Source organism: Rhinoderma darwinii, chromosome 1, assembly GCF_050947455.1.
Source record: "Rhinoderma darwinii isolate aRhiDar2 chromosome 1, aRhiDar2.hap1, whole genome shotgun sequence".
Lineage (NCBI taxonomy): Eukaryota > Metazoa > Chordata > Amphibia > Anura > Rhinodermatidae > Rhinoderma > Rhinoderma darwinii.
In genome coordinates, this window is record NC_134687.1 from 429,168,887 (window position 1) to 429,182,837 (window position 13,951).

General features: G+C 42.3%; 1 protein-coding gene and 1 pseudogene across 4 annotated transcripts in view; one reads left to right on the forward strand and one right to left on the reverse strand.

Annotated features, from left to right (window-relative positions):
* Positions 1-2,377, forward strand: part of LOC142651251 (aldehyde dehydrogenase family 3 member B3-like) — a 46,618-nt pseudogene extending 44,241 nt beyond the window's left edge.
* A 1,039-nt stretch (positions 2,378-3,416) lies between these two features.
* The window catches only part of MMAB (metabolism of cobalamin associated B), a 38,682-nt gene continuing 28,147 nt past the window's right edge, over positions 3,417-13,951 (reverse strand). For 3 of the 4 annotated variants that reach the window (XM_075830585.1, XM_075830603.1, XM_075830594.1), the window contains 5 exons: positions 13,272-13,344; positions 12,365-12,462; positions 12,169-12,233; positions 10,552-10,611; positions 3,417-4,259 (listed from right to left, as the gene is read on the reverse strand). In XM_075830585.1, the coding sequence (XP_075686700.1) occupies positions 4,172-4,259; positions 10,552-10,611; positions 12,169-12,233; positions 12,365-12,462; positions 13,272-13,344 (384 nt within the window). In that variant the 3' untranslated portion in view covers positions 3,417-4,171. The remainder of the gene's footprint in view (positions 4,260-10,551; positions 10,612-12,168; positions 12,234-12,364; positions 12,463-13,271; positions 13,345-13,951) is intronic. The other variant, XR_012849568.1, reaches the window with a different exon arrangement.

The following is a 13,951-nucleotide window of genomic DNA, read 5'->3' on the forward strand; positions in this document are numbered from 1 at the left end:
GTGTTTATAATCATAATATATAATTTCTGTAATTTAATGAGAAAAAGGGGGGGTTTGTGAAGGATGGTTTATTTGCTTATATTCTCTGTATGAAATTACGTTGTGAATTATCAAGCAGGATGCCGAATTACTAAGATATGTATTATGTGAAAGTGATTACAATAATGTTTAAATTATTTAGTTTCGTGCAGCAGCCATCTTGTCTGGAGTTTCCATCTTGGTTCTTTTGTAGTGAATAGGAAAGTCACTGTTCCTTTAATACAAGTAATGTGAAGAATTATGATGTATCTTATTGTATGCTTTTTACTGAATAACAAATATTGTCACATTGTCTATGATTGGTTAACCTCAAGCCTACACCCCTTCTGAATTTCAGTATTCTAGTTTGAGCTTGGAAATAAACCTTCAGAGGAGTATTTTGAGCAGATCAGCAGCGTCCGTGTTTTTTCTTCTCCGCTCTCGCTATATATCGGTGAAATATCCTAATTAGGATACTGAATAATGGGGCCTGGCCGGAGAGTCTGTTTGGACTCGTATAAACTTCAGTTTAATATATTTTGAGCCATTGATTTCCACGACAACCCAGAGGTAACTCTACTGCTACGCGATACCAAGCTGTGGCTTGAGTAGTTTACAGCTCTTTACCATTGCCCTTTGTAACAGCGGAAAAAGGTTCTCCTCAGTGATTTAAGAATGGATACGTACAGCATATTTGACGTGGAAGTACAAGACCATGCAAGTGAATGGCATTCAAGAAACCTAATTTACAAATAGCGTGAAAAATCTGCAGCCGATTTTAGGCACGTCCTTTTTATGTTGCAGACTTCACTCATTGCAATAGGTAAACACTGTCGCCGAATCTGCTTGTCCCATGTGCAGATTTTAAGGAAGGATTCACTGCTTACTTTATATGCTGTGACGACAAATTCTGCAGTTTATAGTCCCATTCGTTTTTATATTGCAAAAGAAAATGTGACAATTGCCTTTTTAAGCTGGTTAGCATACGTGCATGTATGCTTAGAGTTGACGATACCACTGGTTGCTAACTTAGAAACTTCTCATTTACCCCCCCCCCAAGTATTATGTCTATTGGGCTAAAATAAACAGAGTGGCTATTAGACATCTCTTCCTGGATTTGTGGTATCTAAGGGCCCCTTGCACACAACGTGTATTCGTTGCAGATTTTCTGTGTAACTTAACTGGACATGCTTCAGAATCTGCACCGCAGGTCAACTTTTCCAGACTTCAAATGAAGTGTAATCACTGCGGAGTTTCTGCGCGGAAATTCTGCAGCATTTTCGCAAGAGAAATAATCAAGTTGCGGAATGAAAAGCTATGCAAGTCAATATATATATATATTTTTTTTCGTGCAGGTTTATCTGCAGCATGTAAACTGTAATAAGTGGTGGAATTTCTGATTGGAAATTCCAGTTTTTACATTATACAACTGCATTTAAAACGCCCTTAAAAACAACTAACATTTTTCATGTGGTTTAAAACACCAGAAAAATCTTAGGCCTCATGCACACTTCCATCACCGTTTTCGTGGCCGTTTTTGATGGATCTGTGTGTCCGTTTTGATATCAGTGTGTACTCAGTGTCCGTTACATGTTAAATGGATGTAATGCTTCGCTTTCGTTTCAATTAAGAAAATGGAAGGTATTGAACTTTATTTGAACTTGTCACATGCTCCAGTCTGAACTTTAGCACGCCCTGCCGTTGCTAGGGCAATGGATCCGTCAAAAACGGACAGCACACGTAAGCCTTCCGTGTGCCGCCCGTTTTTTGACTGACCCATTGACTTCTATGGGCCCCACGGTAATGGAATCACTGACCAAAGTAGGACATGCTCTACTTTAGACGGAACGACGGATCGGTCAAAAAAAACAAGTGTGCATGGGCGCTATCAGAGACAAAAACGGATAGCACCCTGAAGGAAAAAAACTGAAGTGGGCATTAGGCCTTTTAGAGGTACTGATAGTATACCTGTAATATAGTTTTAAATAATTTGGCCTAGCACCATTTTTCATTTGTATCTAGAAACCTGAAGACCTGACATACTATAATTATAATGACAAGAAATCCTTGTTGGAGGCTTTTTTGCAGAACTTTATTTATACTGTGATAAGTAACAAAAACAAATGTGACTGATACCATTGACCACCTGTCATTTGCCTTAGGAAACAGTGGTGTAGGAATATATGGTGGTAAGTTCAGCTTTGACAACTTCTCACACAGCCGTGCCTGTCTACTGCGCAACACCACCATTGAGTGTGTCACTTACCTGCGTTATCCTCCATATGCAGAGAAGCCGCTCCGTCTCATGCAGTGGGCCATGTCTATGTCCAGGACTAACAACTGGTGTCACGTACTGTAAAGACCTTTTTGTGACCCACTGCTGCGTTCAATGTACTATGCAGGCATGTGAATGCTATGGACTAATATATATATATTTATTCTACTCAATGTGGATGTGAAACGTATGTGTTAGGCTGCTCGCACAAGCTGTGGTGGGGGTGATTGCGTGGCCGACAGCAGTGTGGCAAGAGCTTCATGTGGTTTCCATGTGCTCCTCCTGTACTTGCAGCAAAACCATAGCAAACTATGTGCAGTTTTTGCCGTGTAGTTCTTGACCGCATGGCACAAGATGTAAGTGTAGGAGCAGTCTTCTAACCAATACCAATTAGTCTTGGCTTAAATTTTTTTAATTGCCACCCAAAAATGCAGTACATATGCATTGGGAGATAAACCTTATAACTGCCTTTATTCACTGAAATACTTCGGCACTTTATTTACCTTCTTTGGCTATTTTTTTTGTTTAAATACCAAACATTCATTTGGCATTTAAAAGAACAGGGTCGAGGGGGTCGTAAATGTAACGTTACAGCTTTTCTATGTTGCGTGTGTAGCATTATGTATATATGTATGTATGTATGTATTTTAATTTAAACTATGTAAGATCTCTAAGTCAATTCCATGTGAGCTACTAGAGGCAGAACATTGTTTCTGAGAATGAATATGGGAGGGTACACATGTGTATTTTGTCAACTGTGCCTGATCTATTGTCCATGTCAGTCAAGGCCTTACATAATTCTAATACATATTTATATGGTATTAAGTTTGTGATGTATAGTTGGGATCAAATCCCTGGAAGGCAGGAAAAACTTTCCCCTGAAAAAAACCTATTGTGAAGGATTTTCCCATCTTTCTCATGATGTGATCCTATCACATTATTGTGCTTCAGCCATAATATCTAGTTGGGTTCAGGTGTTTTTTGTTATTTTTAAAAATATGCTCAGACACTTCCATGTCTGTAAAAGAGTCACAGCTAAATTTCCACTCACGGTCTTTGATATCTGTTTTTCCCCTGACTGCAATACTCGAATGTTCAGGTCGATAGGAATTGACAGTCTTAGTTCTACTTTTAATACCTTTATTCTGGAAAATACCATGCACTCAGACAGTGGCACCAGTGTTAGTAACCTTAATTTCCAATTACAGTAATAATTTTCATGATATTTCATTGCCTGGCTATACAAGTCTATGTGAGGGTGGGTGCGTGCGCAGAGAGGAGACACAGGCTACTTGTAAGTCTCAATGCTGGATTTTCAGCTACACTACTCATTACTGCTGTAAAACCTCCTTCATGCTGCAGCAGCATAGTAATAGAGACACGAGAGATATTCTCCTCATGTGAACAGCGTATCGAAGACATGATAGCACTTAAACTGAGAATTATGGACTGCAGAGGGGAAAACTGCTAAGTAATGCAGAATAAAAGTCCTATAATGGTCAGAAATAGTATTATTCCTCATGTGCACACATATTACAGCTTATTCTGAAGTCACCGGGAAAGTTAAATATGCTTTAAAGACTGTTACTTAGAAATCTTCTCACAAATGTAATGAGCTGTATACTCTGTCCTGAGTAGAGAGGCCAGGCTTACATAAATGAAAAGGAGCTCTACTCGACGGCACTTCAAGATCCCAGCTGCTATTTTTTTTCTAATGTAACAAGGCCTGCTGCAAGATGCCAACCTGAGAAGTTCAAACTACATATGCTTTACATAAAAAAATATTCTGTATTGTTGCCTTGGTATGTAACCATGAAGGGGGTATGGTCTCCACTCCAACTGTACATGGCATAGGTAATTATTACAAATCCCATCTCCTCATGGGTACATTCGAGTGTAGATGGTCTCCGACCTGCCTTCTGCCTTGGCTGCATATCTTGCCAATGTAAAAAGATAATCACTCAACCTGTAAAAGATAAGATTCTGATATTAAAAAAAAAATACGTGAAGACTGGTCCAGTACGCAAATGTTATGTGGCTAAGGAAGGGGAGAAGTTTTTTTTTTTAAAGAAATTCTCTATTAAAAGTGTAATTTAACTAGTAAACTTGAACTGCTAGGGTAATGTAACTTAGCACAACTGTTACAATTTTCCCTATGGTCCCCCAACTGGACATTTTCCAAGGTGCTCTGAACATTATAGCTTTCTAACACCACTGTAAACAACTGGACTGTACAAGACAAGTTGTCATATTACACACCATCTCTGACCACTATAGCCTGAAGATCCACCTCACTGGCCTCTTCTGTCCTATGCATTTAACTAATACTGTTCGTGAGGTGTTTTTTTTTTTTGGGGTCCAAATGTAAAAGAAAGCAGCCAAAATGGAGCAGTTATGTATTATCTGCAGGAAGTCAATGTGCTTTAGCCAAAAGGTGAAAATTTGGCAACTGCTATTGTACGGTTCATGCAACTGTAGTTATTTCCGGTAGGGCCATGTACAAAGTGAATAGATCACCATGGAAACTTACATTTAAAGGAACAGTGTCATCACAATATTTTTTTTAATATGTTAAAGATGTTAGTGCTTTATTAAAAACGTTTATATTTATTTGTGTGTTTGTGTTTTACTTTTTCTTATTTTTACACTTTTTCTTCCCTATGGGGGCTGCCATTTTTTTTTCCATTTCTGTATGTGTCGATTAACGACACATACAGACATGGAATACGGCAGCCACAGTCCCATAGGGACTGCGAACGGGGCCCGTTCCATCCACTAACATGTACGCCGTCTGTGTGGGAACTGCGCATGCGCCGCTCCCACACAGTCCAATTTGAAATGCGCGCCGTCCGGCGCCATTTTCCTGTGGACCGGAAGTCGCGGCCGGACAGTAAGATTACTACTTCCGGTCGCGGCTTCCGGACTTGTGCACTTGGACCAGCGGCAGCAGACGGAGCGGACGGGCCGGAGGGAGCTGCGGCGGCAGGAGCAGGTAAGAGATTTCTATGTATGTTCGTGTTTGTGTACGTTTACTACTGTATGTAAACCTACTACACTGTGTGTTAGCTCAAAAAATGGCGACACACAGTGTAGGAGGTTAGACCGTTCAAACCCATCGTTTATCCCGGCACTAGCCAGGACAAAGGAGGGGGGGGGGATGCTGAGAGCTCACTAGAGCGAGGGCTTTTTACCCAATTTTGCAGTATAAAGCAATGTGGTTGCTTTACCACATGCAATGCTGCAATTTTGGGAATAGCTCCATCTAGTGACCAGCAATGGGAAATATTATAAATTAGAATTAATTTATAATATTTCCTGACTCGTGAAAAAAATAAAAAAAATTTGAACAATGTTTAATCACCTACACACTAAATGTTTAATTAAAAAAAAACAACATGTTTTTCTGGCAACACATTCCCTTTAAGGGTTTCGAGTGAAAGATATTAAAGGGTTATTATTCCTTTTGATACCCCCTTAAAGGAGTTTTCCCATCAGGAACATTTGATGTATCTACAGGATACTTCATGGACGTCAGCTAGATGCGGGTCCCACCTATCTAGAACGCCCCGTAACCCCTGTTCTACCGTTCTGTGTTGTGGCTGAAGCGTGTGATTTTAGACCATGAAGAAGAAAACAGCATAGCTTGCTGAGCCACGCTGTCTCCGTAACTCCCATAGTGGTGAATGGCAGTTACGGAAGCAGAATCGCACGTGAGCTACGCGGTTTCCATAACTACCGTACAGTTCCACGGGACTTATGGGCGGAAATCAGCCACTTCAGCCACAACACAGAGCGGTAGGAGGAGGTTTAAGGGGCCCCTTTCTAGAGATAGGCGCGGGTCCCAGAGGTGGGACGTGCATCTGACATTTATGACAGATCCTGTCCATATTCTCTGATCGGAAAACCATTTTTGTAAAACTATTTTAGCACAATAAAAAAAAAAATTCTAAAAAATTATTTCATTTTTGTGTAGCCACATTCCATTATAACTTTGACAGAACTGGATGATGGCTTGCTTTTTGCGGGATGAGCTATAGTTTATTGGTACCATTTTGGAAAATACACGACTTTTTGATTACTTTTATGTTTTTCATCCCACCTAAAAAAAAAAAAAGCAGAGGAATTCTGCCATTATTTAGATTTCTCTTTACGGCGTTCACATGTGGGATAAATAACGTGTTAATTATTACGGATGCGGCGATAGTCATCAGTAAAAAAACAAACTGACAGACTTATGTCCATGGCAGACCTGGAGACCTTGATTAGACCACCCTTTGCAGGGGTGGGATCTGGCCAGTTCGCCCCGGTTCCCACCGAATTGGTTGTTAAAATTACAGCCGGTTCGCAGAACTGGGTAAAGCAGGAAACCGGAACCGGTTCCCTGCACTCAATTGTATTCGCGTCCTTCGGACGCGGATACAATGGAGTTCACTAGCACTGCCCTGCCGAGGCACATGATGCTTCGCCATTCGGCACTTTAGTGATAAAGCAGTCGGCACGATGACATCGTCGTTCCTCTGAAGGAGGACTGGCGTCGCTGGAGGATGGCGCGGCAACGGGACAGGTAAGCATATAATGGTTTCCTTTTATTGTGGGCAGTGTTGGGGGGGGGCTTAACTATAGGGGACAATAACTACAGCGGAGGACTATACAGGAGAGCACTATAAAGGGGGCACGAACTACAGGGGAGGACTATAGAGGTGGCACCAACTACAGGGGAGGACTATATAGGGGGCACCAACTACAGGGGAGGACTATATAGGGGGCACCAACTACAGGGGAGGACTATATAGGGGGCACCAACTACAGGGGAGGACTATATAGGGGGCACCAACTACAGGGGAGGACTATATAGGGGGCACCAACTACAGGGGAGGACTATATAGGGGGCACCAACTACAGGGGAGGACTATATAGGGGGCACCAACTACAGGGGAGGACTATATAGGGGGCACGAACTACAGGGGAGGACTATATAGGGGGCACGAACTACAGGGGAGGACTATACAGGGGGCACGAACTACAGGGGAGGACTATATAGGTGGCACCAACTAAAGGGGAGGACTATATAGGGGGCACTAACTACAGGGAAGGACTATATAGGGGGCACTAACTACAGGGAATGCTACTATCTACAGAGGAAACCAGGGGGAGCACTATCTACAGGGGGCTCTATGAGAGGCACTAGGGGGTTTTACACTGGGCAACTATCGGGCAGACCAGCGTTGTTAGAACGCTCGTTCACAATAATTGCCCTGTGTAAACAGGGCTGCGATCAGCAGAGCTACGAGCAAATGCTTGATCATCTACTGGTGTATCGTCTTAAAGTAAAATATTATCGTTGTCGGAAGCACATCATCTTGTGTAAACTGGGAGACGCGCTGATGGCATGATGATAATGTATGGGGAAAAGCGTTCGGAGTAACGACTGCTCGTCCCCATCCATAGCTCCTTGTGACAGGAACAAACTAGCGCCGATCAACGATGTATCGTTAATCGGCGCTCTCTGCATCGGCCGAAATTCGGCAGGCGTAAAAAGCCCTGCGTGTGGTGCATTAATTTACGGTGTTTGACACAATTTTATTCATGGACACAGTGTATAGTACGATTATATTCAGCACAGTGTGTAGAACTATTATATTCAGGGCACAGTGTATGATACTATTAGGGTATGTTCACACGCAGAGTCAAAAACTTCTCAAAATACGGAGCTGTTTTCAAGAGAATACAGCTCTTATTTTCAGAAGTTTTTTTGTGCCACTTGCGTTTTTTACGGCTGTTTTCGGAGCTTTTTTAATAGTCTATGGAAAACTGCTCCAAAAAACGTCCCAAGAAGTGTCCTGCACTTCTTTTTCGCGGGCGTTTTTTTACGCGTAAAAAAAAGCTGCGAAAAAGACTCCGTCGGAACAGAACAACGTTTTCCCATTGAAATCAATGGCCAGATGTTTGGAGGCGTTCTGCTTCCAATTTTTAGGGCGTTTTTTGGGCGTTTACAGGCCAAAAATAGGCCGTGTGAACATAACCTTATATTTAGGAGCATAGAGTGCGGCACCATGAGAATTTTATCTTAGTTTATAGGTGCAGAAATGTTGCAAAAGTGAGAAGCTGAAGACATCTGAGCGGCATACATATACGCGCAGAGCTTGCGCCCGGCGCTATATATATATACATGCACAGAGCTTGCGCCTGGCGCTATATATATATATACACACACACACACACACACACACACACACACACACACACACACACACAGAGCTTGCGCCTGGCACCATATCTGTGCATCAGCCGGGAGAGTTGTCGCGGCTTGTGCGCACGCCGCACTGTCCTCCACCCTTCTCACAGTCCACAGCCCAACTAAATGGGCTGAGCGCGCAAAAGAAAAAGTTAAAGGGAACCTGTCACCAGCATTTCACCTATTAAACCGACTATACCTGGTGGTAGTGGATGAAAAATCATTTTTATATAACCTAGAGTTGTCTTCTTAGTCGGCTCTGTAGCTTTAGTATTCAGTTTTTTAGTGTCCCACACCGTATAATAATGAGCATAAGAGTCAAATCTTCATTCCTCAAGTCTTTGCGAGCTTACCCCGCCTCCTTACTTTTGATTGACAGCTCCTCGCCTTCCCCCAGCACACAAAATCCGACGCTTGTGCATTGATGTTCTCTTTTGGTGTGTGCGCACAAAGGGACAACAGATTATTACGATAAAAGGCGCGAAATGTTTGAAGACCGTTATTTACAGTCGGAGGAGTTTAGGATAGGGGATAACGGCAATGGACTTTTTGATGGCAGCGGACAGTGAGGGATAAGTAAAGTTCAATAAATGAAATGCTGGTGACCGGTTCCCTTTAACCCATTAGTGACCGCCCATACGCCTTTTCACGGCGCTGCATCAGAATAAATAAACAGAGCAGTGAGCCGTTAAATCTCCCTGCTCTCAGCTGCCAGAGGTAGCTGGGGGCATTCCTGCTCAAACGGGTGAGATCGATATAAGTATCGTTCTCACCAATTTAACCCCTTGAGATGCAGCGCTCAATAGCGAGCACCGCATCTGAGTTGTTTTGGAGAGAGGGAGGGAGCTCCCTCTCATCCCACCGACACCCGGCGACAAGATCGCCGAGTGTCTGTGTCTTCTATGGCAGCCGGGGGCCTAATAAAGACCCCCAGGTCTGCTAGGTCATGCCAGAGGCCTAGCAGATGCCTGTCCATTTTAAATGGACAGGCAGTAATAAACTGCAATACAAAAGTATTGCAGTGTATTATAAAAGCTATCGGATGATCGCATATTAAAGTCCCCTAGTGGGACTAGTAAGAAAGTTAAAAAAAACATTGAAAAACCCACTTTCCCCAATCAAAAAGTTACACATATTTTGGTATTGCTGCGTCTGTAACGACCCCAACGATAAAGTTATTCCATTATTTAACCCGCACGGTTAATGAAGTAAAAAATAAAAAACTATAAAAAAAATAGAAAAATTGCTGTTTTCTGTGAAACCTGCCTTTAAAAAAAAGTGATAAAAAGTGATCAAAAAGTCACATCTACTCCAAAATGGTACCAATAAAAACTACAAGTCTTCCCGCAAAAAAAAACAAAAAACCCTCAAACAACTGCATCAGCGGAAAAATAAAGTTATGACTCTTCAAATATGGAGACACAAAAAATAAAAATTTTGAAAAAAAAAAGTGTTTTTAGTGTGAAAGTAGTAAAACATACAAAATCTATACAAATTTAGTATCGTTGCAATCGTAACAACCCGCTGAATAAAGGTAGTGTTATTTATGCCACACGGTAAACGGCATAGATTTAGGACGCAAAAAAGAGTGGCGAAATTTCTTTTTTTTTTTTTCCAAAAAAAAAGTTAATAAAAGTTAATCAATAAATTATATGTACCTCAAAATGGTGCTATTAAAAATACAACTTGTCCCACAAAAAACACGACCTTATACAACTATGTTGAAGCAAAAATAAAGTTATAGCTCTTGGAATGTGACGATGGAAAAACTTAAAAAATTGCTTGGTCATTAAGGTTTAAAATAGGCTGGTCATTAAAGGGTTAATGTATTTGTATGCACTAGATAGTTTATATGGGAGAATCTGGGATAACGCGGCTCATGGTCTATCTGTACGTACACTGCTGAAAACCAGTGAATGTGGGGATTTTGTTTTGAATTATTTTTCAGCATTTTAAAAAAACTAAAACGAATACGATTTTACTTCTAATATTATCAGAGAGGACTTAAAAAATCACTTTGTACCTGTTCAAGTATTTTCCAACATTTGGATCTGCCTCTCCTGTTTGCAAGAATTTGAAAGTTCTAGAATTAGAAAGAAAGAATTATTCAGTGGTTTATATACAGTTAATGATATTCCTTTAAACCAAAGCAGGTGTCCACTTGTGGTGATGGTCACATTGCTAGATACTAGGGCTGGGCAATTATGACCTAAATCAAAATCACGATTAATTGAACGTGTAATCTCGATTACGATCAATGAACGATTATTTAGGCGACAGCCCTTTTTGCATACCACACCCTCAATATGCATGCTACGCCATTGAATGAATATTTACTCCGAGCCTGCTGTAAACTACTGTATATAATATACCCCGACACTGCCCCCACACAGTATATTGCCCCCACCCAGTATAATGCCCCTATAACTGCCCTCCACACAGCATAATGCCCCTATAACTGCCCTTCACACAGTATAATGCCCCCATAACTGCCCTCCACACAGTGTAATGCCCCCATAACTGCCCTCCACACAGCATAATGCCCCTATAACTGCCCTCCACACAGCATAATGCCCCTATAACTGCCCTCCACACATTGTAATGCCCCCATAACTGCCCTCCACACAGTATAATGCCCCCATAGCTGCCCTCCACACAGTATAATGTCCCCATAGCTGCCTCTACACCGTATAATGCCTCATAACTTCCTTCCACACAGTATAATGCCCCCATAGCTGCCCTCCACACAGCATAATGTCCCCATAGCTGCCTCTACACCGTATAATGCCCCCATAGCTGCCCTCCACACAGTAAAATGCCCCCATAGCTGCCCTCCACACAGTAAAATGCCCCCATAGCTGCCCTCCACACAGTAAAATGCCCCCATAGCTGCCCTCCACAGTAAAATGCCCCCATAGCTGCCCTCCACACAGTAAAATGCCCCCATAGCTGCCCTCCACACAGTAAAATGCCCCCATAGCTGCCCTCCACACAGCAAAATACCCCCATAGCTGCCCTCCGCACAGTAAAATACCCCCATAGCTGCCCTCCACACAGTAAAATGCCCCCATAGCTGCCCTCCACACAGTAAAATGCCCCCATAGCTGCCCTCCGCACAGTAAAATGCCCCCATAGCTGCCCTCCCCAGTAAAATGCCCCCATAGCTGCCCTCCACACAGTAAAATGCCCCCATAGCTGCCCTCCACACAGTAAAATGCCCCCATAGCTGCCCTCCCCAGTAAAATGCCCCCATAAGCTGCCCTCCACACAGTAAAATGCCCCCATAGCTGCCCTCCACACAGTAAAATGCCCCCATAGCTGCCCTCCACACAGTAAAATGCCCCCATAGCTGCCCTCCACACAGCATAATGCCCCCATAGCTGCCCTCCACGCAGCATAATGCCCCCATAGCTGCCCTCCACACAGCATAATGTCCCCATATCTGCCTCTACACCGTATAATGCCTCATAACTGTCCTCCACACAGTATAAATGCCCCTATAACTGAGGATGCAGATTTAGTTGAAACCGGGAAAAAAATAATCTAAGAAACTAATGCGCAAGATGACTGTTAATTGCACTTCGGTTATTTTTCAATTAATTGTCCAGTCCTACTAGATACAATAGTGGAAAGGCCTTACACTCTCTCTGCTCTCCGACACACTGATCTGGCCACATGTAGCGATGCACTGGCCTTCCCTCCAGACTAGAAGAAAAACAATATATATAAATTGGCAGTAAATGATAGCAGCCCCATGCTCACTAAAGTGTACAGTGGTTGGGGTGAAAATGACAAGAATAACTTCTTATAACAGGTTTGGTTTGTGTAGCACATACAGGTAGAATAAAGCTGGTCAGTGGAGGAAGCTGAACTGTGTACTTATCAATCCATTGCTCCAGCTCCCGGACAGGATCTTCACTAAATGATGTATTCACTACAGAAAGATAAATGAAGACACAGACAGTGATTTATATAAACCACCAAATAGCATCATTTACTGTTCAAGTTAGCAGATTGTCAGTGCCGTTTAGGTTGAATTATACAGGACGTCTATCTACAGAGGAATTTGCTATACTAAATTATTCACTTTGCAGCCCATCAAGCTGAAGAAGTGAAGATCTGAATAGTTTTCATGAAGTACTGGTTAATTGTGAATATTGCTTGGTGCAGACCAAAGGATAACCCTCTGTGTCATTCATAAAACAGGCCACGTTTCCGACAAGTCAGCATATCATATGTATGCCCTACTAGAGCAGCGCCAGTCAGTTGCTATTGAAGTGAAAAAAGTTAGGGTATATTCACACGTGCTGGTTTTGTGGCAAAAAACTGCACTGATGACAGATGGGAATACACTCATGTGAATACAGCCTATGGTACATGAATGGATTCTTAAACTGAAGGATGACAAATGTAACTTTTTATAAATCAGTAAAAAAAAAGCAGGAATAAAAAGTGGACGCTCTCATCGTGTAGATAAAAAAAAAAAAAGTTGATTAAAAACGTACACTTTATTCCTGCTTATTTTTTTTTCTACGTATCCGTTTTACATGAGGCCTCGATTCCAGAGGCCTGCAGGTTGGAGCAGCGGTCCCGGATCCCAGGGAAACCTACAAACAAATGCCTTCCCAGTGTTGTGCCTGTTACACAACTTTCTCTGGTGAGAAACACATTAACATTCCCCTGCGTTACATCCCCGTATTCATTGCAATTTAGAGCGCTCTCCACTTTCTTTTTCAAATATACCTTTATGGCTTTCTCTGGCTGAAGACAGTGGTGTTGCAATATTTGAGCCAATATCTTGAAGCATACACTGTATCTGTAGGGAGAAAATGTTCTGTTAACTCTGACCTCTACTAAAACGTGATTGATCAAGTGGCAATTATACGACAACCAAAGCAGGGGCTGCACGGGAACCGGTCACCAGCATTTCACCTATTAAACCAGCAATACCTGGTGGTAGTGGGTCAAAAATTCATTTATGTAACCTAGAATTATCTTCTAAGTAGGCTCTGTACCTTTAGTATTAAATTTTTTAGTGTTCCTGTGCCGTATCCTAATGAGCATAAGAGTCATATCTTTTTTCGAAAAGAGTCATATCTTCATTCCTCAAGCCTTTCCAAATTAACCCTGCCTCCTTACTTTTGATTGACAGCTCCTTACCTGCCCCCAGCACACACGAAATCCCGCACTTCCGCGTCTATGGCCTATTCTGGTGTGTACACACAACAGGACACCATAGCGGCGCATGTGTAGTAACTAGATTTGAGGCACGGACGAAGCAGAGAAGGGTTTCTGACCATACATGACGGGCGCACCATCTCTGAGATTTTAGCATTTTTTGGCGGTGGCCGGGCATAAGAAGAGGAAAGAACGAGACTGCCGTATTATAACCATAAAAGGCGCAAAATGTTTACAGACCGTTA